The sequence below is a fragment of the Stegostoma tigrinum genome, chromosome 3 (genome assembly GCF_030684315.1).
Source record: "Stegostoma tigrinum isolate sSteTig4 chromosome 3, sSteTig4.hap1, whole genome shotgun sequence".
In the NCBI taxonomy this organism is placed as follows: domain Eukaryota; kingdom Metazoa; phylum Chordata; class Chondrichthyes; order Orectolobiformes; family Stegostomatidae; genus Stegostoma; species Stegostoma tigrinum.
This window is the reverse complement of record NC_081356.1, coordinates 99,878,251-99,901,951: the sequence shown is the minus strand read 5'-3', so window position 1 is coordinate 99,901,951 and position 23,701 is coordinate 99,878,251. Positions and strand designations below refer to the sequence as shown.

Sequence of the window (23,701 nt, the reverse complement as noted above, 5' to 3'; positions counted from 1 at the left end):
GGATGATGGATGCATCAAAACTTAGAAGAACAAACGGGTAAATCTAGTTACTTTGCAGACATTAGTCAGTAGATCTAATGGTTGTGGAATTTTCTTGCAGCCTCTCTTGTTCTGTGCCTTAAGGTTTTTTTGTAATACACCAAAGACTCTCCATACGTTCAAAGTTTCTCTTGTCTTCTGCTGCTGAGCCATAATTATTTCAGGATGTTTTAGCCTGCCGCTTTGTTAAATCTGATGAAGGTCAAAGATAGCCGTCCTGAAGGAATAATGCTTTAACATTTAAGGCAAAGGAAACTTAAAACATAATGCAGTTTTACAAACGGTTAACAACTTTTGTTAAAAAATACATAAAATGTAAGACCAACTTTAAGCCCTTGAGAAATCCATGGTGAGATCAGTCATCTTCAATAAATCATGATTTATCTTACGTGTAACGTTCTTGAAGTCACATTATAAAAACACACATTACATGTACATTTTAAGAATGATAGTGTTTTATACAATACAGAACAATACAGCAGAGGAACAGGCCCTTCAGCTCATCAAGCCTGCACCAAATCCTAACCCATATTTAGACCCACTACTTATTGCCTACCTGCAGTTTCCATCTGTCTGTTCGACCCACGTTCATGTGTCCATCAAGATACATCTTAATGTGCCAGATACCACCACCTCTCCTGGCTGTATTTTCCAGGCACCACTACCCTCTGTGTGAAAAACTTTCCCCACACTTCTCCTCTCTCACCTTGAACCTATGCCCTCTTGTGGGTGACCTTTCCGCCCTGGGGAAAAAACCTCTGACTATCCAAGGTGTAGAGCTGGATGAACACACAGGCCAAGCAGCATCAGAGGAGCAGGAAGGCTGGCATTTCAGGCCTAGACCCTTCTTCAGAATATTTTTCTTGTTAATAATAAATATTTTTCTTGATAATCTTGTTATCTCAGATTCTCTAGCATCTGCAGTTCGTACTACCTCTGACTATCCACCCTGTCTACACACCCCGTAAGTTTATAGATTTCTATCAGGTCACCCCTGAGCCACCACCTTTCTCGTGAAAACAATCCAAGGTTATCCAACCTCTCCTCATAACTTAAACCCTCCAGGCCAGGCAACATCCTAGTAAACGTGTATCATCTTGAAAGTATCCATGTCCTTCTGATAGAGTGGCAACCAGAACTGCACGCAATATTCCAAATGTGGCCTAACGTTTTATACAGCCGTAACATAACTTACCAATTTTAATATTTGATGCCCTGGCCGGTTAAGGCAAGCATACTGTATGTCTTCTTGACCACCTTATCCACCTGTGTTGCTACTTTCAGGGCTCTGTGGATCTCTATGCCCAGGCCCTTTCATATGTCAATACTTTGTAGGGTTCTACTTTTTATTGTGTAATTCACAACTGAATTTAATCTTCCAAAATGTATCACCTTGCACTTGTTGAGATGAAGCTCCATCTGCCGTCTCTCTGCCTAAATCTGTGATCTATTGGTATCCCGCTGGATCCTTTGACAACCCTTCTTACTATCTGCAACACTGCCAATTTTGGTGACATCCACAAACTTACTAATCAGACCACTTGCATATTCCTCCGATCATATATATATCTTACAAACAACAAAAGTCCCACTACTGATCCTTCTACAACACCACTAGTTACTGGTCTCCATTCTGAAAAGCACCCTTTCACCGTTACTCTCTGTCTTCTATGGCCGACTCAGTTTTGTATCAATCTAGTCAGCTCGTCCCAGGTCTCAAAGAACAAAGAACAAAGAAAATTACAGCACAGGAACAGGCCCTTTGGCCCTCCAAGCCTGCGCCAATCGAGATCCTCTGTCTAACCTGTCATCTATTTTCTAACGGTCTGTGTCCATTTGCTCCCTGCCCATCCATGTACCTGTCCAAATATATCTTAAAAGATGCTAACGTGTCTGTGTCTACCACCTCTGCTGGCAATGCGTTCCAGGCACCCACCACCCTCTGTGTAAAGAACTTTCCACGCATATCTCCCTTAAACTTTCCTCCTCTCACTTTGAACTCATGACCCCTAGTAATTGAATCCCCCATTCTGGGAAAAAGCTTCTTGCTATCCACCCTGTCTATACCCCTCATGATTCTGCAGACCTCAATCAGGTCCCCCCTCAATCACCGTCTTTCTAATGAAAATAATCCATACCAGGCAATATCCTGGTGAACCTCCTCTGCACCCTCTCGAAAGCATCCACATCCTTTTGGTAATGTGGCAACCAGAACTGTACATAGTACTCCAAATGTGGCCTAACCAAAGTCCTATACAACTGCAACATAACCTGCCAACTCTTGTACTCAATACCCCGGCCAATGAATGAAAGCATGCCATATGCCTTCTTGACCACCCTATTGACCTGTGTTGTCACCTTCAGGGAACAATGGACCTGAACACCCAGATCTCTCTGTTCATCAATATTCCCTAGGGCTTTTCCATTTACTGTATAGTTCGCCCTTGAATTAGATCTTCCAAAATGCATCACCTCGCATTTGCCCGGATTGAACTCCATCTGCTATTTATCTGCCCAACTCTCCAGTCTATCTATATTCTGCTGTAATCTCTGACAGTCCCCTTCACTATCAGCTACTCCACCAATCTTAGTGTCATCTGCAAACTTGCTGATCAGACCACCTACACCTTCGTCCAAATCATTTACATATATCGCAAACAACAGTGGCCCCAGCACAGATCCCTGTGGAACACCACTGGTCACAGGTCTCCAATTTGAGAAACTCTCTTCTACTACTACTCTCTGACTCCTGTTGCCTAGCCAGTTTTTTATCCATCTAGTTAGCACACCCTGGACCCCATGTGACTTCACTTTCTCCATCAGCCTGCAATGGGGAACCTTATCAAACGCCTTACTGAAGTCCATGTATATGACATCTACAGCTTTTCCCTCATCAATCAACTTTGTCACGTCCTCAAAGAATTCTATTAAGTTGGTAAGACATGACCTTCCCTGCACAAAACCATGTTGCCTATCACTGATAAGCCCATTTTCTTCTAAATGGGAATAGATCCTATCCCTCAGTATCTTCTCCAGTAGCCTCCCTACCACTGATGTCAGGCTCACCGATCGATAATTAACTGGATTATCCTTGCTACCCTTCTTAAACAAGGGGACAACATTAGGAAGTCTCCAGTCCTCTGGGACCTCACCCATGTCTAAGGATGCCGCAAAGATATCTGTTAAGGCCCCGGCTATTTCCTCTCTCACTTCCCTCAGTAGCCTGCGAAAGATCTCATCCGGACCTGGGGACTTGTACACCTTAATGTCTTTTAGGATATCCAACACATCCTCCTTCCTTATGTCAACTTGACCTAGAGTAAGCAAACATCTGTCCCTAACCTCAACATCTGTTATGTCCCTCTCCTTGGTGAATACCGATGCAAAGTACTCGTTAAGAATGTCACCCATTTTCTCTGACTCAGCGCATAACTTTCCTTCTTTGTCCTTAAGTGGGCCAATCCTTTCTCTAGTTACCCTCTTGTTCTTTATATATGAATAAAAGGCTTTGGGATTTTCCTTAATCATGTTTACTAGCAATATCTCATGTCCTCTCTTAGCCCTCTTAATGTCTCGTTTCAGATTCGCTCTACATTCCCGAATTTCTTGCAAAGCTTCGTCTGTCTTCAGTTGCCTCGACCTCATGTATGCTTCCTTTTTCCTCTTGGCTAGTCTCACAATTTCACCTGTCATCCATGGTTCCTTAATCTTGCCATTTCCATTCCTCATTTTCACAGGAACATGTCTCTCCTGCATGCTCATCAACCTCTCCTTAAAAGCCTCCCACATATCAAATGTGGGTTTACTTTCAAACAGTTTCTCCCAATCTACATTCCTCAGATCCTGCCAAATCTTGGTATAGTTGGCCTTCCCCCAGTTTAGAACTCTTCCTTTAGGACCACTCCCACCCTTGTCCATGAGTATTGTAAAACCTACGGAATTGTGATCGCTATTTCCAAAGTAGTCCCCTACTGTAATTTCAACCACCTGGGCGGGTTCATTCCCCAACACCAGGTCCAGTATGGCCCCTTTCCGGGTTGGATTACATACATACTGCTCTAGAAAACCCTCCTGGACACACCTTACAAATTCTGCTCCATCTTGACCAGTAACACTGAGTGAATCCCAGTCAATGCTGGGAAAATTAAAATCTCCCATCGCCACCACCCTGTTTCTCCTACACCTTTCCATTATCTGTTTACATATTTGTACCTCTATCTCACGCTCGCTGTTGGGAGGCCTGTAGTACAGCCCCAACATTGTTACTGCATCCTTCCTATTTCTGAGTTCTACCCATATTGCCTCACTGCTTGAGTCCTCCATGGGGCCCTCCTTCAGTACAGCTGTGATATCGTCTTTGATCAGTACTACAACTCCTCCACCCCTTTTATCTCCCTCTCTATCCCACCTGAAGCATCGATATCCTGGGGCAACTAGTTGCCAATCATGCCCTTCCCTCAACTAAGTCTCAGTAATAGCAATAACATCATACTTCCAGGTACCGATCCGAGCCCTAAGCTCATCTGCCTTATATACTGCACTTCTCGCATTAAAACAAATGCACCCCAGACCACCTGTCCCTTTGTGTTCATCATCTGCTCCCCGACTACTATTCCCTTTAGTCACACTGACTCCATTATCTAGTTCCCTACAGGCTTTCGTTACTACCTCTTTTCTGTCTAATATTTAGTTCCCATCCCCCTGCCACATTAGTTTAAACCCTCCCCCACAGCATTAGCAAAAGCACCCCCAAGGACATTGGTTCTAGTCCGGCTCAGGTGTAGACTGTCCAATTTGTAATAGTCCCACCTTCCCCAGAACCGGTTCCAATATCCCAAAAATCTGGACCCCTCCCTCCTACACCATCTCTCAAGCCACGCATTCATCCTGGCTATTCTTTCATTTCTGCACTGACTAGCACGTGGCACTGGTAGCAATCCTGAGATTACTACTCTCATGAGACTCTACCTTGTGTATCAGTCTGCCATGAGGTACCTTATCAAATGCCTTGCTGAAGCCCATGTAGGTCACATCCACTGCCCTTCCCTGATCAATCATTCCTGTCACCTCCTCAAAAAAATCAATCAAGTTGGCAAGACATGACCTTCCCCATGCAAACTCCAAGCTGCCCATCACTAACAAGTCCATTCAGTTCCAATTGTGAACAATTCTTGTCTCTCAGTATCGTCTGCAACAGCTTCCCCACCACTGATGTCAGGATCACTGGCCTATAATTACCTGGATTATCTCTGTTTCCCTTCTTAAACAGAGGAATGACAATGGCGATTCTCCAGTCCACTGGAATCTCCCCTGAAGCCAAAGAGGATGCAAAGATATCTGTTAAGGCCCCAGTTATTTCTTCCTTAACCTCCCACAGTATACTGGGATAGATCCCAACTGGTCCTGGGACTGATCTTCCTTAATAAATTTCAAGATACCCCACACTTCTTCCTTCATTGTATTGAGCTGCCCAAGATATTCACACGCCTTTCCCTAACCTCAACAACCCTCACATCCCTCTCTTTGGTGAATACTCATGTAAAGTACTCATTCAGGACCTCAGAAATAACACAGTGCGGAGCTGGAGGAACACAGCAGGCCAGGCAGCAACAGAGGAGCGGGAAAGCTGACATTTCGGATCGGGACCCTTCTTCAGAAATGGGGGAGGGGGAAGGGAACTCTGAAATAAATAGAGAGAGGAAGGGCAGGGCTGGAGAAGATTAGTGGAATGGTGATAGATAAGTGCAGGTAGGCAGTGGTGGGAACTGGTTAGTGAGGTGGGAGGATCAGATAGGTAGGAGAGAAGTGGACAGGTTGTATCAGGTTGAGGAGGCGGGGATGAGAGAGAGGGTTGGTCATGGGATGAGATCGGGGGTGGGGAGAGTTTGAAACAGGTAAAATCCACATTTAGGCCATTGCACTACCAAGGTGAACTATGAGGTGCCACTCCTTCAGTTTCCAGGTGGCATCATTGTGACACTGGAGGAGGCCCAGGATGAACATGTTGTCCAAGGAGTTGGAGGAGGAGTTGAAATGGTTTGCGACCAGAATGTGGTGTTGTTTGTTGTGAACAGAGCGCTGGCGCTCTACAAAACAGTCTCTGAGCCTCCACTTGGTCTCACTGATGTAGAGGAGGCAACATTAGGAGCAGCGGATGCAACAGACTACGTTGACAGATGTGCAGGTGAACCCCTGTCTAATGTAGAAAGTATTTTTCGTGCCTTGAATAGAGGTGAGGGGGGAGGTGTAGGGGCATGTGTAGCTCTTTCTGCACTTGCAGGGAAAGGGGGCGGGGGTGGTGGGGCTAGTGGGGAGTGTGGAGTGGACGAGGGAGTCGTGGAGTGAGCAGTCCCTACCAGAGGCAGATAGGGTTGGGAGATGGCCATGGGAACCCGCATGGGCCAAAGCTATGCCTGCCTCTTTGTAGGATATGTGGAACAGTCCCTCTTCCACAGCTACACTGGCACTATCCCTCAGCTACACTGATGATTGTATTGGAGCCGCATTGTGCTCCCGCGAGGAATTTGAATAGTTCATCAATTTTATTAACACCTTTCACTCCAACCTCAAATTCACCTGGACCATCTCTGATTCCTTCCTCTCCTTCCTGAGCCTGTCTGTCTACATCTCTGGTGACTGCCTCAAAACCGACGTCTATTTCAAGCCCACCGACTCCCACAGATACCTAGACTACACCTCCTCTCACTCACCTTCCCGCAAGAATGCGATCCCTTATGCCCAATTCCTCTGCCTCCGCTGTGTTTGCTCTCAAGATGGGGCATTCTACTTCTGAACATCCCAGATGTCCTCCTATTTCAAGGGCCACAACTTGCGCCCTCTGGCAATCGAAAATGCCCTCAACTGCACATCTTGCATTTCCTGCACCTCTGCCCTCACCTTCCCTCCACCAAACAAAAATAAAGACAAAGCCCCCCTTGTCCTCACATATCACCCCCTTCCAACCACCGATGTATCATTCTCCGCCACTTCTTCCACCTACAATCCGACCCCACAACCTAAAATACCTGCCTTTGATATGGACCACTTTCTCCGCAAATCCCTCATCCACTCCACACTCCCCACTAACCCCACCTTTCCCTGCAACCGCAGGAATATGGCTCCCTCCCTCATTTGACTATCCACATGCTCTTTCAAAAAACTCTCCTGGACACTTTTAACAAATTGGCCCCCATCCAAATCCCCAGCATTAAGACAAGTCCCAGTTAATTTGGGGTAAGTTAATATCATCCACCACAGTAACCCTGTTATTTCCAGAATCTGACTACATATCTCTTACTCTGGCTGACAGCTGGAAGGTCTGTTAAGTACAATTCAACCTTGTGACTTCACTCTTCCTACTCCTGTGCTCTACTCATAATGACTCACTGCAAGATCCCTCCAGGGTGTCCTCCCTCAGCATGCTTCCTAACCATTAATGCAACTCCGCTATCTCTTCTGCTCCCCATTCTATCACATCTATCTCATCTAAAACACTGGTATCCCGGAATGTTAAGCTTTCAATCCCGTCCCTCTTTCAACCATGTCTCTGTGATAGCAAAACCATCATAACTGCATGCATTCATCCAGGCACTAAATTCATCCATCTTACCTATTATACTTATTGCACTGAAGTTGAAGCCTCCAGTTCTGTTGGGCTTAGCAACCTCTCCCTGACTGCTCTTCCTCTCAGCCACATTTGGCCAAGTCTCAAGTTCTTCCCCAGTCCCGTACTTACTGACCTGCTGCGCCAGTTGCCAGCCCCCACCACACTAGTTTAAACCTCCCCAACTGGCACTGTTAAACTTCCCTGCCAGGATATTTATGACTCACCAGTTTGGATGCAACCCTTGCTTCTTGTATAGGTCCCACCTTCCAGTTTTAGTTAGAATGGATGCCATAATCATTTTCATCTACCGCACATCTGTAAATGCCAGTAATTCAGATTCCAAAAAAACACTGCAGAAACATTTGTATCAACGACTAACGACTCTCTTTTATCCTCCACACTTATTCTTCTTTAGTCAGATGAGTCAGAAATCCATTTTTTCTTATCTAAACTGTAGATTTAATTGTTTAGAAATCATAACAACCATTTCCATTGTCCTAATAGTAATTCAACGCATTTTAATTCAGCTGCGTTCAATTGGTGCAGCTCAACAGACTCTCTGTTTAAACACTTTACCTCTGCTCCTCTGCGGCACCCACAATTGGAGTCATTAATTCAGATGTTCGACAAGGATGGAGAACAAAAAATGGTTGGCCAAGTAAATGATGCTCCTGGACAAATAAATACAAACGAATAGTTAAGAACAAGATTATTGTTTCAAAGAAGCTTTAACACATGAAACTACAATTCAACACATTATCTGAGCTAGCTCCAAATTGATCCTGGAATCCCTGTTGTGTCCATTATAAACTTTCCGAGATTTTCAAAGTATTCTTTATGCTATTGTAATTTGAATGAGCTTTTTCCAATTTAGGTATCCTGGAACCAAAAGATGTTTAATTTGCAAAGCAAGGGAAAACACAAACTGTGAGAGCACAAATACTTGGATTAAAAATAAAAATTAAAGATAGGCCACAGCAGTCAAAACTAATATGTTTAAGGAGATTATAATGATCTATATTGTGAAAAAACAAAGGAAAGATTAAGAAGATAAAGAAATAAGTAGAAATAATAAACAAAATAAATAGAATGGAAAGCATTCTTAGAATGAAAAGGTCGAAGTTCACATGATTTTGTACAAATGTGCAAAACATTAAAACAATTCACGGAACCACATACGTTCGTTTGAATGGAGGGACAAATTTTGAAGAATATGGAGCTTGACTTTTGAAGATGCAGGCTCTTGATTGCTGTAATTTAGGTTGAAGAACAGCGGAAACTCTGGAGAAATATAAATGCTGGTCTTTCACTGAACGTACAGCAGTTAATTATAATTAGATCACTTTTACAATTCCTTCTTGGCATGTGGATGGTTCTGGCTAAGCCCATCCCATAATGCCCTTGAAAAGGTGATTGTGAGCTGCCTCCTTCAACCACTATGTTGTTAGGAAGGCAGTTTTAGGATTTTGACCCCATGAGGGTGAAGGGTTGATATAGTTTGAAGTCAGGATGGCGAATGGTTTAGAAGGGAACATGCATGTGGTGATGCTCTGATATATTCTAAGTAATCCATCGTAGGAAGAATATTAAAACTAAGCACAAAGTGAAAATCCATGATAATCGCAAAAAAGAGGGAAAACGGAGAAAAGTGTGAAAATTTTATCCTTTTTAATGGAGCAAAGGAGGTCACAAGGAATAGGGAGCATCGGAGGGGGAACCTAATAGAGATTTTCAGGATCATAAAAAGGTTTGAAACTATCATTTTTGAACAATAGTTTCTACCGGTTAGTGAACTGATTTGATTTATTTATTGTCAAGTGTATCTTGATACAAAATACAGTGAAAAGTGTTTTGTAGTGTCACCACTCTCCAGCCCCATCTTAAAACAAAATAAACTAAACTGAAACATAGAATATAATGGCAGAAAAGAACGAAATAAAGAAAGTGCCAAACTTTAGTCATTCTTGTTAAGTGGTTCATCATGGGCCACGGGCCTGGTAGCCAGCATGAGCCCCCTTTGCAGCTTCACTGCCACCAAAACGAAGGGTACCATTTGTCTACATCGTCCATCTCGCCTCCACCACACATTGTCACTATCATTCCTCGATGGACTTCCCAATGCAGACGTCACTGAAGCTACCGATTACTGCACCAGTCCAAACTCGACTCCACCACCATGAGGGACACATTGGGACCCCACCTCGTCAATGCAGCCATGGCTGATGCCATCAGATCTTGTACTGGGCTCAAATCCGCCTCTGCCGCTGACTCCCTGAATCTGCACTGGATGCAGACATCTCCGGGAACCCAAACCTGCATCAGATGCAACACCCCATGAGTCAGCACTGGGGCCACCTTGATGGTGCAGAAGCCACCAGGGACCCAAACTCTCTCCAACGCCACGTCACACGTCTGCGCCACTGGGCCCACTTGTGCTGTTGGGCCTCCACAAGTTCGAGCTGCTGGGTCCATTCCCCACTGCCGATGCTGTCGCCCCAACCGGGCTCTTCAACAAGATGCAAGTTAAATAAAATAGAAAAGAAATAAAAACAAACAAGAAGAGAGAAACAGAAGAAAAGAAACAAACAGAAAAGCTGACAGAGTAGATGAAGCTTGGGCTCAGAAGTCCTACTGCACCACCATCTTACTGGAGTTAGTAACAAGATGTACAAGGTCTGACTCACAACGAGAATGAGAAGGTAAATTATAAGAAATCTTTACCACAGAGTGTTCAGAGTCTCTGGAAATCTACAGCTGTTTTCTGTAAATTATTTTGGAATGTCCTGGAATGACATGGGCTTGGCTGAGTTTCAACGTAGAGAAGTGTAAGGTGATGCATTTTGTGAGGACGAGAATTGAAAGGGAATATAAAACTGGGGGTACAATTCCAACGGCTTGCAGGAACAGAGGGACCTGGGATATAAGGGCAGAGATCATTGAAAGTAGCAGAACCGGCAGACAGAATAGTAAGTAATACATTCAGTACCCCAGGTTTATTCATAGGGCCATAGAGGACAAAAACAAGGATGAATTAAGCCCTCTACATGTACAACAAATACATTAATGTACTTAGTAAGTGGCAAGGTTCCTAGCATCGATGTCTGTGGTACACCACTGGTCACAGGCTTCGCAATACAAAAACATCACTCCACCTTCACCCGTTGTCTCCTGCTTACAAGCCCATTTTCCATCCAGCTTGCCTTGGATTCCATGGGCTCTTAACTTTTGGACCAGCCTTCGATATGGCACCTTGTTAAAGGCCTTAGTGAAGTCCATGTAAATCATATCAACTGCACCACCCTCGTCAATTTATTTAGTCACTTTTTCAAAAAAAATCAATTAAATTAGATCTGCTCTCCATTTGACAAATCTGTGTCTTTTCTTCAATAGAAGGCAGCTAAGAGGATTTCTGATCATTTACAAAACAGTGAGTGCATTGGATACAGCAGATAAGGAGAAAGTGTTCCTGTAAAAGAAGTGGTAAGCAGCTCTTTCCTTCAACAAGTAGTTATGTGCAGAAAGTTGGAAGTGCCGGGGAGGCAATTTCAATTGAAGCATTCAAAATAGCACCAGATGATTATTTGTGCAAAGGTCTGGGGAAAGGTAGGAAATTGGCACTAGGTAATGTTGCTCCTTTAATGAGCTGTAGCAGACACAGTGGGCTGAATGGCCTCTTTCTGTACCATAACATTCTGTTATTCTGTAAACAAGCAAACTCTGGAGTGAATGTTACACCACGTCACTTTCATTTTATTCACTTGTGGGATGTGGGCATCACTGGCTGGCCAGTATTAATCATTGGTTCCTAGTCTCCTTTGAGAAAGTGGTAGTGAGCTGCCTTCTTGAACTGCTGCAGTCCACATGTTGTGCGTAGTTGACCCAGAAGCACTGAAGGAAAGGTGACATATTTCAAAATCAGGATAGTGAGTGTCTTGGAGGGGAACTTGTTCCCATATATCAGCTGTCCTTGTCCTTCTGGATGGAAATGGTCATGGGTTTGGAAGATGCTACCTAAGGATCTTTGGGGAATTTCTGCAGAGCATCCTGCAGATAGTACATATTGCTGCTATTGAGCGTTGGTGGTGGAGGAAGTGAATGCTTGCGGATGTGGTGCCAATCAAGCGGGCTGCTTTGTCCTTGATTTTGTCAAGCTTCTTGAGAATTTTAGTGCTGCACCCATCCAGGCAAGGAGGGATTATTCCATCACACTCCTGACTTGTCCCTTTTGGATGGTGGACAGGCTTTAGGGAGTCAGGAAGTGAGTTATTTGCTGCTGTATTCCTGTCCTCTGACCTGTTCTGGTAGCCACTGTATTTATATGGCAAGTCCAGATGAGTTTCTGGTCAATGGTAACACCCAGAATGTTTACAGCAATGGTAACACCATTAAATGTTAAAAGGCAGTGGTTAGATTGTCTCTTATTGAAAGAACTGCGGATGCTGAAATCAGGAACAAAAACAGAAGTTGCTGGAAAAGCTCAGCAGGTCCAGCAGCATCTGTAAAGAAAAAAAAATCAGAGTTAATGTTTTGGTGACCATTCCTCAGAGTTCTGAAAATGAGTTCTGGAAATCACATCTTTCTTGGGGGAAGAGATCCAGAGGAGTTTCCCCCAGACGAGACACTCTGCAGCTGAATTTTCTGGCCATCCTGGTCATGACAAGAACCCTTGAAGCACAACTAGCAATACGGGTGCTCTGCTTGATCAGACAGCCAATGGAACCTTAAACAATACAAACTATTCTACTGGCCGCAGAGATTCAATAAGAATCCAGAGATTCAATCTTTCGATATAACATGGCACTTACACTGAGATGTACCCATTCACAGATTTTAGTGAAAGAAAGTTTCACATGAAATAGCTTTTGAGGTAGGCTACATCATTTAAGGGAGCAATAAGAAGTGTTTGAAAAATAATTAAGTAAATTTATAATAGGGAAATGGCATCGCAGTAAATAGTTCAAATTGAAGGGCTAGCCCTGTCATGTGCATACTAGCTGTTTGACCTTTCTGTGTTCCAATTTCTAGAATCAGTGCTATTTTCATCAGTTATATTACAATAACATCAAAAACAATTTAAAGTGCACCAGGAATGACAACACAAAATGTTTTACCGCCTATGCAATCAGCAAACCTATTATGAACCATTCTAGAAGGTCTAAATCATCACATAGTATAACATTATTATTAGAGTGCACAAATTTGGAACTTCTGTCCACAAAAAGCAATTAATACAAAATGAACTGTTAGTTGTAAATGTGGCATTGTTACTACTTCATTAACCAAAGGTATCAATGGAAATGCATCAAAAATGGGTGTGTGGGGTTGGGTCACAAAACGGCCAAAACCATCCCAGAATAGGCAGAATGGCCTCTTATTGAATCTACGAAGGAGCCAAGAAGTAAGATAATAAGAAATAGCTGAAACTAACTTTTAATACTTGCCCACTGACACAACTAATTTGTATTACATAGCCTATTAACAGCAGGAGGTGGATACAACATTTTGACTGGATGTAGTGAGTTGAAAATAGAATCCAGATTGCCAACTGCCTTACTTTAAATTGTTAAATCATTATTTTCTACCATACGAAACTTCCAAACCTCCAACTTATTCACTAAAATCTATGCTGAATATGTATAATGCAGACCACACCATCAATCAAGTAACGTGATATAAGTAAAATAAGTAACAGCATCAACATCCTTCGCTCAAATCTACAACCATTAGTATATTGTGCTAAACAAAATACATGGGAGTGAGTTGAAGACTGATTGAAGCACAGACAGCAAGGAACAGAAGGTCTACATAACTTTGCCAGACTGTTTAAAAGAACTGTTGCTACTACATATAATTTTATTATAAACGAGGAATATTAAAATGATGCTGAAGATATTGTAATAAACAGCACTTGAATCAAACCAACATAACAAATGAATGTCCGTTTATTTTAGAAAGCTATCAAAACACAACGTAACATATTATCAACAAAATACTCCCAACAAAATCACCCATCACCCAAATAGACACTTTAGTGCATTCAGAAAACATTACTGCTGTTTTTAAGGAAAGTGTTACAGCATTAAGTAAAAAGTGCATTTACAGCCTCAATCCATCCTTTTGGAGAAGATTTGGTCTTCAAAATACAGAAGTTACTTGCTTTGTCGGCAAACACAGAAGCCAACACTGCAAAGCAAATTCCCAGAAAAACAAGCTTTTTTTGTGTGTTGACAAGGGTGTATTTTTTTTTATTTATATTTGTTCAGCAACTTTTTATCCAAGTCTGCACATCTGGCTACCAGTTCCCATTGTAATCATCCTTAGCCAATGGAAACACATCTACTGGTTAAGGCAGAGAGACTAGTGCACTGTTAAAGTCACGGCAGTTACAACATTGTTCTTTGCCAAAAACGTCAACAGATTCAGAAAGGCTGTAACGTTGTAGTTCTGTGAATGGTGTATTTTAACCTGGAGGCCAATCAATGATTCTTAAATGTTTTTGATCTCAAAGTTTCTTTTTAAAGATATAAGCATTTGATTTCTTTTCCCTAGAAGTGTTGACTCCTTGCTCAACTTACGTTGGTACGATTTCTAAAATAACCACTGAACCTTGTAATATGCTGCTATTGTAGATTTCTCTCTGATAATTATTAGTGTAACACAATTCTTTTTCAGACATCTATCTTTCATGTAGCAATTTGTTGCTTTCTTTGACCTGGTCAAGAAACTGCCTCGGATTAGGTAGTTCTTAAAATACAAGGTACATTGGGAAACACTACAAACCCCAAACATTGGTCATGGCCATGAAAACTTGGACAATGCCAGCAAAAATTTTAAATTCCTCGGAGACTTAAGTTCAATGGCTTTAAAATTTGGCCAGTGAGATGTTTTGACCAAAAACTTCAATCACTGCAAAACAAGGCCAGCACTTTTCCCAAGAAGTTTCAATAAAACAAAGAAAACACAGATGCAGTGCTGCTCCCTAAAGCTTGGCAGAAGTCCAAAACTTCTAAACATGATGGAAGAAAAATAACTGAGGGAATAGCCCAAGGCCAGGATTAATAAATGATTCCAAAAGCAATGGTCATGAGACAGACGTCACAACATAAAAATGTCTTAAAAGGGTTTGAGTGCCTCTGAGTTTCTTCCAGTGAATACACAGGAAACAGAGGAAGTGAATTTTCTGTGGCATTTTCCACACATTGAAACAATGTATGACTATTTTAGATGAGATAAATCAGGTTTCTCCATTTTTTCCACCTTTAAAAAGATCTTCATGTTTTCTTGCATTTTTTGAGCCTCCCAGTGATACATAGAACATAGAACATTACAGCACAGTACAGGCCCTTCGGCCCTCGATGTTGTGCCGACCTGTCAGACCGATCTGAAGCCCATCTAACCTACACTATTCCATGTACGTCCATACGCTTATCCAATGACGACTTAGAAACTACCTCTGACATCTGTCCTATATCTTTCACCTCTCAATTTAAAGCAATGCCCCCTCGTGCTCGCTGTCACCATCCTATTATTTTATATGTTTCAATTAAGCCAACTCTCAACCTTCTTCTCTCTGACGAAAACAGCCTCAAGTCCCTCAGCTTTTCCTCGTAAGACCTTCCCTCCATACCAGGCAACATCCTAGTAAATCTCCTCTGTACCCTTTCCAAAGCTTCCACATCCTTCTTATAATGCGGTGACCAGAACTGTACGCAATACTCCTAGTGCGGCCGCACCAGAGTTTTGTACAGCTGCAGCATAACCTCTTGGTTCCGGAACTCGATCCCTCTATTAATAAAAGCTAAAAGACTGTATGCCTTCTTAACAGCCCTGTCAACCTGGGTGGCAACTTTCAAGGATCTGTGTACATAGAACATAGAACAATACAGCGCAGAACAGGCCCTTCGGCCCTTGATGTTGCGCCAACCTGTGAACTAATCTAATCCCCTCCCCCTACTATCCCATCATTATCCATATGTTATCCAAGTACTGTTTAAATGCCCCTAATGTGGCTGAGTTAACTACATTGGCAGGCAGGGCATTCCACGCCCTAACCACTCTCAGTAAAGAACCTGCCTCCGACATCTGTCTTAAATCTATCACCCCTCAATTTGTAGCTATGCCCCCTTGTACAAGCTGAAGTCATCATGCTTGGAAAAAGACTCTCACTGTCCACCCTATCTAATCCTCTGAACATCTTGTATGTCTCTATTAAATCCCCTCTTCGCCTTCTTCTCTTCAATGAGGACAGACCCAAGTCCCTCAGCCTTTCTTCATAGGGCCTCTGCTCCAGACCAGGCAACATCCTAGTAAATCTCCTCTACACCTTTTCCAATGCTTCCGCATCCTTCCTGTAATGGGGCGACCAGAACTGCTCGCAATATTCCAAACGAGGCCGCACTAGTGTTTTGTACAGCTGCAGCATGGCGTCAAGGCTCCGGAACTCAATCACTTTACCAATACAACCTAACACAGCGTAAGCCTTCTTAACAGCACTATCAACCTGGGTGGCATGTAGGTGAAAATGGGTCGGCTATGCTGAAAGGGCCTGGGGTACTGGGCTGGGTAAAGGACATAAAAGAAGGTGTTCAGCTTCTAAACTCATTGGACTGAATATTGAGACCTGAAGGCTGCAGGGTTTCCAAATGGAAAATAAAACGCTGTTCTTTCAGCTCACGCTGACTCTCATTGTAACATTATAGTAGGTCCGAGACAGAAATGTTGGCCAGGGAACACAGTGGTGTATTGTGAGCAGTGCATGTAGCAATCTAGGTTGTGTAAAATGCAGATAAATCACTTCTTCACCTGGAAGACATGTCTGGACTCTTCAATAGTGAGGAGGGAGGAGATAAACAGACAAGTGTTACAGTTCTGTGACTGCATGGGAAAATGACCTGGGGGTGTGGGCTGGTGTTGGGAGTGGAGGAGTCGTCGACCGGGGTGTCTCGGAGGGAACGGTCCCTGCAAAATGCTAACAGGGAAGGGGACGAGCATATGTGTTTGATGGTGGCATCCTGCTGGAGCTGGCGAAAAATGAGGCTTTAAGATCCTTTGCATGTGGATGCCAGTGGGGTGGAAAGTGAGGACTAGGGGGATCTTATCGGTATTGTGGGAGGTAAGAGAAGGGGTGAGAGTACAAGTGCGGAAAATGGGCTGGACATGGCCAAGCACCCTATCAACCACAGTGGCAGGGAATCCTTGGTTGGAGAAAAGGGTGGATGTTGTTGAGGCCCCCTTGCAGAAGGTGGCATCATCAGAACAGATATGACACACAGAAAAACGAGGAGAGTGGAAATGGAGCCTTTAGAGAAAACAGGGTGTGAGAGTATACAGTCCAGGTAATTGTGGTAGGTGATGGATTTGTAGTGGATAGATCTGTGTACATGGACACCGAGATCTCTCTGCTCATCTACACTACCAAGAATCTTACCATTAGCCCTGTACTTTGCCTTCCGGTTACTCCTACCAAAGTGCATCACCTCACACTTGTCTGCATTAAACTCCATTTGCCACCTCTCAGCCCAGCTGTGCAGCTTATCTACGTCTCTCTGCAACCTACAGCATCCTTCATCACTATCCACAACTCCACCGACCTTAGTGTCGTCTGCAAATTTACTAACCCATCCTTCTATGCCCTCATCCAGGTCATTTATAAAAATGACAAACTGCAGTGGACCCAACACCGACCCTTGCGGTACACCACTAGTAACTGGTCTCCAGGATGAACATTTCCCATCAACTACCACCCTCTGTCTTCTTTCAGCAAGCCAATTTCCAATCCAAACTGCTATATCTCCCACAATTCCACTCCTCCGCATTTTGTACAATAGCCTATTGTGGGGAATCTTATCGAACGTCTTGCTGAAATCAATATACACCACATCAACCGGTTTACTCTCATCTACCTGTTTGGTCACCTTCTCAAAGAACTCAATAAGGCTTGTGAGGCACGACCTTCCCTTCACAAAACCGTGCTGACTATCCCTAATCAATTTATTCTTTTCTAGATGATTATAAATCCTATCCCTTATAACCTTTTCCAACACTTTACCAACGACTGAGGTAAGGCTCACTGGTCTATAATTACCAGGGTTGTCTCTACTCCCCTTCTTGAACAGGGGAACCACATTTGCTATCCTCCATCATCATGTCCCTGGTTGACATACTTACTTACCGCTACTTTTTTGGCACTGCTTTGGCAAATGTTTAAGTTAAATCAATATGCAAATGATACAGGAGTCGCCCATGTCAACTGATCAGATTCAAAATGATCAAAATAATCAACGAAATAAAATCAGAAAATGCTGGTAATAATCAGAAGTTCAGTCAGTTTTTGCGAAGAGAAAGGTCACTGAAAAAAATCATGCATTTGAGGAGAAAGGAAGAGCTGAGTCTGCAGAGATATAGAAGTTCCAGCTAAGTTGTTCTCACAGAGAATGGGCACAGATACGATGGTCCAAATGGCCTCATTCTGTACAGATACCATTCTATGAGGATAGGGTGAGGTTTTTGTTGCTGGTCCAGTTGAATAAGCTGCTGTGGCTAGTCAGATGGAACCCTGTGATTATGTATGTGAAGTTCACAAGAAATAAAGTTGAAACTTGAATACTGCACCAGAAATGTTTTTTGCGGGTGTTATAAGAGATTTTACACACACAGCTCCTTCACCATCAGCCTTCAATGTCTAGTTTAGATGGTTCAATGCATGAATTAGTGTTGGAATTAGATTTGACTTAACTGCCAAAAAAAATGTTAAGAAAATGGCAGAAAAGTTATCATTTACCTAAAACATGAATTCCTTTTCTCTGGACAGAGTATTTCCAGGAGTTCCTGCTTTTATTTCAGATTCCCAACATCTGTACAGTTCTGTCTTTGGAGAAAACCTCCTTGTTCTATTTCCAGTTTTATCTAAAAAGAGATACTAAATTGGAAATGCTGCAACATAGGGCTACGTGAACGGTAACCTGAACTGAATCTCAGGTACAAAAAAACTCAAAGAACTGCAAATGCTGGAAATCAAAAACACAAACAGAAATTTCTGGAAAAGCTCAACAGGTCTGGCAGCATCAGTGGGAGAGAACTCAGAGTTAACGTTTCGGGTCAAGAGACCCTCCCTCAGAACAATGATCCTTCTTGAATCTCAAGCTCCTCATGAAGTCCACATTTTTCAAAGAATACACTACACCAGACTTACGAGCATGAAAGTGAACCAGGTGGGTTGTTTCTTCCTAATAATTGCAATGGATTCACTGTTATCATTAGACTCTTAATTTTAGATTTTTATGGAATTCAAGTTTCACCATCCGTCGTAGCGGGATTTGAATCCAGGTTCCCAGAATCCTGGGTCTTTGGATTAACAGTCCAGTCCTCCCCAGTTTGCCATTATAAAAATAACTGGTTTATTAATGTACTTTAGGTAAGGAAATGTGCCATTTTTTAGCTAGTATGGCCTACATGTGACTCTTGAGCAATATGGCCGCTCTTAACTGCCCACTTAGCAATTAGGGATGGGCAAGAAATGCAGACATAGCCAGTGACACCTAAATCCTGCGAACAAATAAAAAAAACATAAACTGCATGCAATCAAATTGCTAAATGATCCCACAACCAATGGGTCAGATCACAGCTCTGCAGTCCTGTTGTGAATTGCACTTCACAAATGAACAACTATGCAGAGGAGATGATTCCACAAATGATAGGGAGCCTGGCCCAATTGTGCAAAAGACAAAGAGGAAGCATATGTAATCATGTTCAAACAGAGATCCTGGTGAATGATTGAATCATAGCCTCCTCCTGAAGTTCCTCGCATTACCGAGGCCAGTCATCAGCCAATTTGATTCACTCCATATTTCATCAAGAAATGGCTAAAAATATTTAGTCTACATGATGCACTGCAGGAAATTAGCAATTACCTTTGTGGTATGTGATACAGTGCAATGAGAATCATGTGCTCTGGTTGCTTCGGTTGAATGCTTTCTGTGTGCTGCAGAAAATTATACAAAGTTCTGTGTACTAAGCAGATACCATATTCAGTATGTTTTTCGCTCATGCTCAAATAACTGTCTTAGGTCTGCTACAGTGTTACAGTAAAGGTCAACAAAAGCTGGAGAAGCAGCATCTTATTTTCTGATTAGGTACTTTACAATCTTCTGAACTCCACATTAAGTTCAACAGATTATGAACTCTCTCTCTAAAGTTCCCATTCCCACCACCCCACAACCCCTCAGTCCTAGTCTCTGGTTTGCCTGGGGTAACACAACGAGGAGCTGGAGGAATACAGCAGGCCAGGCAACATCAGAGGAGCAGGAAAGTTGACGTGTCAGGTCGAGACCCTTCTTCAGAGCCTCAGCTGAAGAAGGTTCCTGACCCGAAACATCAACTTTTCCTGATCCTCTGATGCTGCCTGGCCTGCTCTGTTCCTCCAGCTCCACACTATGGTGTCTCTGACTACAACATCTGCAGTTCTTACTATCTCTGGTTTGCTTGGTGTTTCTCTTAACAGACCTGTCCAATATTCTGCTATAAATACCTGTTCTGGATTTCACTTCCGCCTTTATAACCATGACCTCTCCCTTTGCCCAGTGCTTTGTGACACTTGTGGTCACTAATTTCATCACCCTTTGGCAACATTCTCCTGATCTTCACTTCTGCTCCTCCCACTTTTCACCTCAGGATAAAGCTCATCCTTTCATTTCTGAAGCCAAGTCATTTGACTTGAAACTTCAACACTCTGTCTTTCTCCATTGATGGTGCCAGAGCTGATGAGTTCCTCCGACACTTTCTGTTTTTAACTTTTAAATTTGCTGTGATTTGGTTCATATTTGATCTGAGTAGGAAGGTTACAGACTTAAGCCCCATGTCAAAACTCAAGCACATTAGCTAAAAGATTCATACCGTTGTGAGGTCATGAGGTCCTGTCCACTCTGTGATATGACAAACTTGTTATTATATTTGCCCGTTCTGATTATTCAGGTAGATGTTCTAGATACACTGCCATCAATGCTCCCTCTAAGCTATTAGCCAAGCGCCTGGACAACAGTCCAAAGGTTCCTGTGCAGGTCAAGCATGAGATGCTGCACAAGATGCTAGAATGTAAAAGTAACGGGTCCATGCACTTTGAATAGGCTGTAGAAGAAAAAGAAAATACGTAGAATTTTATCTGGCATTTTTGATAAAAATAAGACTTTTCCTGGGATCTAAGCAAATATTCTGAACTTAGCCAAAAACAGCCCAGCGGTCAATTATCTTACTGCTGTGCATAGAATCAGAAGTAAAAAATGGCCATCACATATCCATACATAAATAGGGTGACAATCTATCAAAGCATTATGGCTTTCTGGGACACACAGTAAGGTACAATATGAATGTTGATGGATCCTCATCTAACAAAATTACTGCTTTGTGCCCAGAATTCTCGATATTTAACAATTAAAGAAGGAACGTTCAAAATGTTTTGACAATTAAAGAAGCAATATTTAAATTGTTTTAACAATTAAAGAAGCTGTGTTCAAATTGTGCGCATGGGAAGAGGCAACCACCCTCTACTCCCTCTGGAATCTTGTAACCCAAAGTTTCTACATCAAGAAAGCAGGAGACAGAAGCATTTGACGGATGTTCATACCCTGTAAGTAAAGCTTTAATGATTTTTCCCACTCTGATTTCCTGTCCTGTGGTAGAGTGTAAAACACTTCCTTCCACTGCAGAAATTCAGGTATGCAGTCATGTACTTGCTCGGCATTTTTCATGGATTTAACAGGAAGCGGGTGCAATCAGTCAATTTTTCCAGGCCAGCCTATTTCGGAAATGTTCCTCCATAATGTGTTGGCCTTTAAGAACAATTTTCCTCCAGCACACAATCATCTGTGAATTGTGCTCTGCTCTTCCACGTGAGAGACACCATGACTGAGCTAGAAGACTGTGGGTTCCAGCCTTACCTTCAGGGACTTCAGTATAATATCTAGGCTGACATTGCAGTACATTAATGAGTGAGTGCTGCAATGTCACAAGTTTAAGATGAAACATTCAACCAAGGGCTTACCTGCATAGCAGATAGATTTAAAAGATTCAGTGGTAGTGCTTTGAATAAATGCTATTCAGTTCCCGTCAGTGTACCGGTCAATATTTATCTGACAACCAATGTCATGAAATAAAAAGACAAATGCTGGAGAAACTGCAGCCTTCCAGTTGCTTGCCATTTCAATAAGAGATTCTGCTCCCAGGCCAACAATCCTGTCCTAGCTCTGCAGCAGTGTGCCAGCACAGTTCAACGCAAGCTGGAGGATCAGCACCTCATTTTCCACTTAGTTACGCTACGGGCTTAACAGGACTTAACACTGAGTTCAACAACTTTAGAGCACGAACACTGTCCTCCTTTTTGATTACCCACCCTTGCATATTGACTATGTCCTGATCGCAATGCTCTCAGCAAAGCTGACTTATCTTCCCTTTGTCAAACCTACCATTAACATCTATTTTACATCTCAAATCTCCTCTGCTACCATCAGCACTTTCTGTTCTGAACACTGTTACCATCTGTTCCATTCGCTCTTCCTACCATTTTGTCAACAGCATAAAAAGACATCATCCAGCCCTCCTCAGTTCCGAATAAGAATCTTTGAATTTGTAACATATTAACTCTGTTTCCGTCTCCACAGATGTTGCTAGACCTGCTGGGTTTGTCCAGCACCTTCTGCTTTGGTTTCGAAATTTTCCAACATCTGCAGCATTAAATCTGCTTTAAGTATTAAATGAAAATTCAGATTATGTACACCTCAAAAATACTTATTCACTGCGAAATGCTTCAAAATGTCCTGAAGTCTTGTAAAAATGAATCGGCCCAGATATTCTGATGGTCAAAGGGTTCTTGGTGAAGCATAAGCTGGACATGTGTGTCAGGACCACATGGAATCTTCAACACAGCTGACTCCATGGGAATTGACCGAGGAATTAAAGTTCCACAATTTCCCCGAGTTTTAAACCCTCTGCAAAAGTACGTGGAAGTTGCAGCCTGACAGTTACACAGGAGAAGTTAGCCTAATACAAATATACTTCCTGGATAAATAAACTGAATTCCTGATTCATCACTGATCCCCAACCACATCCCATCCAAACCCAACACCCACCACTGTGGGCCAGCCAAATTCAGCTGGGATCAGCCAAGTACTGCACTGGACTACTGCAAAGAAAGAGGCCCTCTGACCTGTCAACTCCAGTCAAAAACAAGCACCTAACTTTTAAACTAGCGCCTCGCCAAATTCGACAGTTGCATCCCAAACTTGGCATTTCTGACCCACCCTAAGCACCCATGTGACACTGCACCCCTCCTCACCCACCTTATGGACTTGATCTTTCTCAGTCTCTGTCAAAGCATTGTTCAGATCTTTAACTGCTAACATACAACAAACACTGTGGAAAAGGGTGTACCAATGACCTGCAGCACTACTACTGAGTGAAACTCCACTGGTTCCTTTGTAGGCCAGACTCAGACTCTTGTATGGAAAAATTGGCTATGGGTAAATGGGCAATTTTAAAGCAAATACCTGTTGGTGTAATCAATGGTAATGAGAGTATTTGGGCTGAGGGATGACCTCATAGAGGTTTAAAAAATCATGACTGGCATGGATACGGTGAATAGGCAAAGTTTTTTAACCCACGGTAGGGGAGTCTTAAACTAGAGAGCATAGTTTTAAGGTTAGAGGGGAAAGAGTAGAAGGGACGTAAGGGGCAACTTTTTCGTGTAGAGGGTAGTGCATGTACGGAATGAGCTGTTAGAGGAAGTGGTGGAGACTGTACAATTACAACATTTAAAAAGCATCTGGATGGACACATGAATACGAAAGTGTTAGAGGGATATGGGCCAAATGCTGGCAAATGGGACTAAATTAATTTAGGACATCTGGTCAGTATGACGAGTTGGACTGAAGGGTCAGTTTCTGTGCTGTACATCTCTATCACTTTTTATTTAATTAGTTTGATTGCTATTTTCTCAACAAGTGTCCTATTGAACAATAAACTAATGTCATCCCTGAAGCAGATTTTTTATTGTGTCATATAGGTACA

The 23,701-nt window shown here is 42.7% G+C and overlaps 1 protein-coding gene across 1 annotated transcript in view; it reads right to left on the bottom strand.

Annotated features, from left to right (window-relative positions):
- The window catches only part of atg10 (ATG10 autophagy related 10 homolog (S. cerevisiae)), a 274,871-nt gene that overhangs the window by 16,202 nt on the left and 234,968 nt on the right, over positions 1-23,701 (bottom strand). Inside the window, exon 7 of the mRNA XM_059644770.1 lies at positions 8,222-8,316. Within this exon, the coding sequence (XP_059500753.1) occupies positions 8,222-8,316 (95 nt within the window). The remainder of the gene's footprint in view (positions 1-8,221; positions 8,317-23,701) is intronic.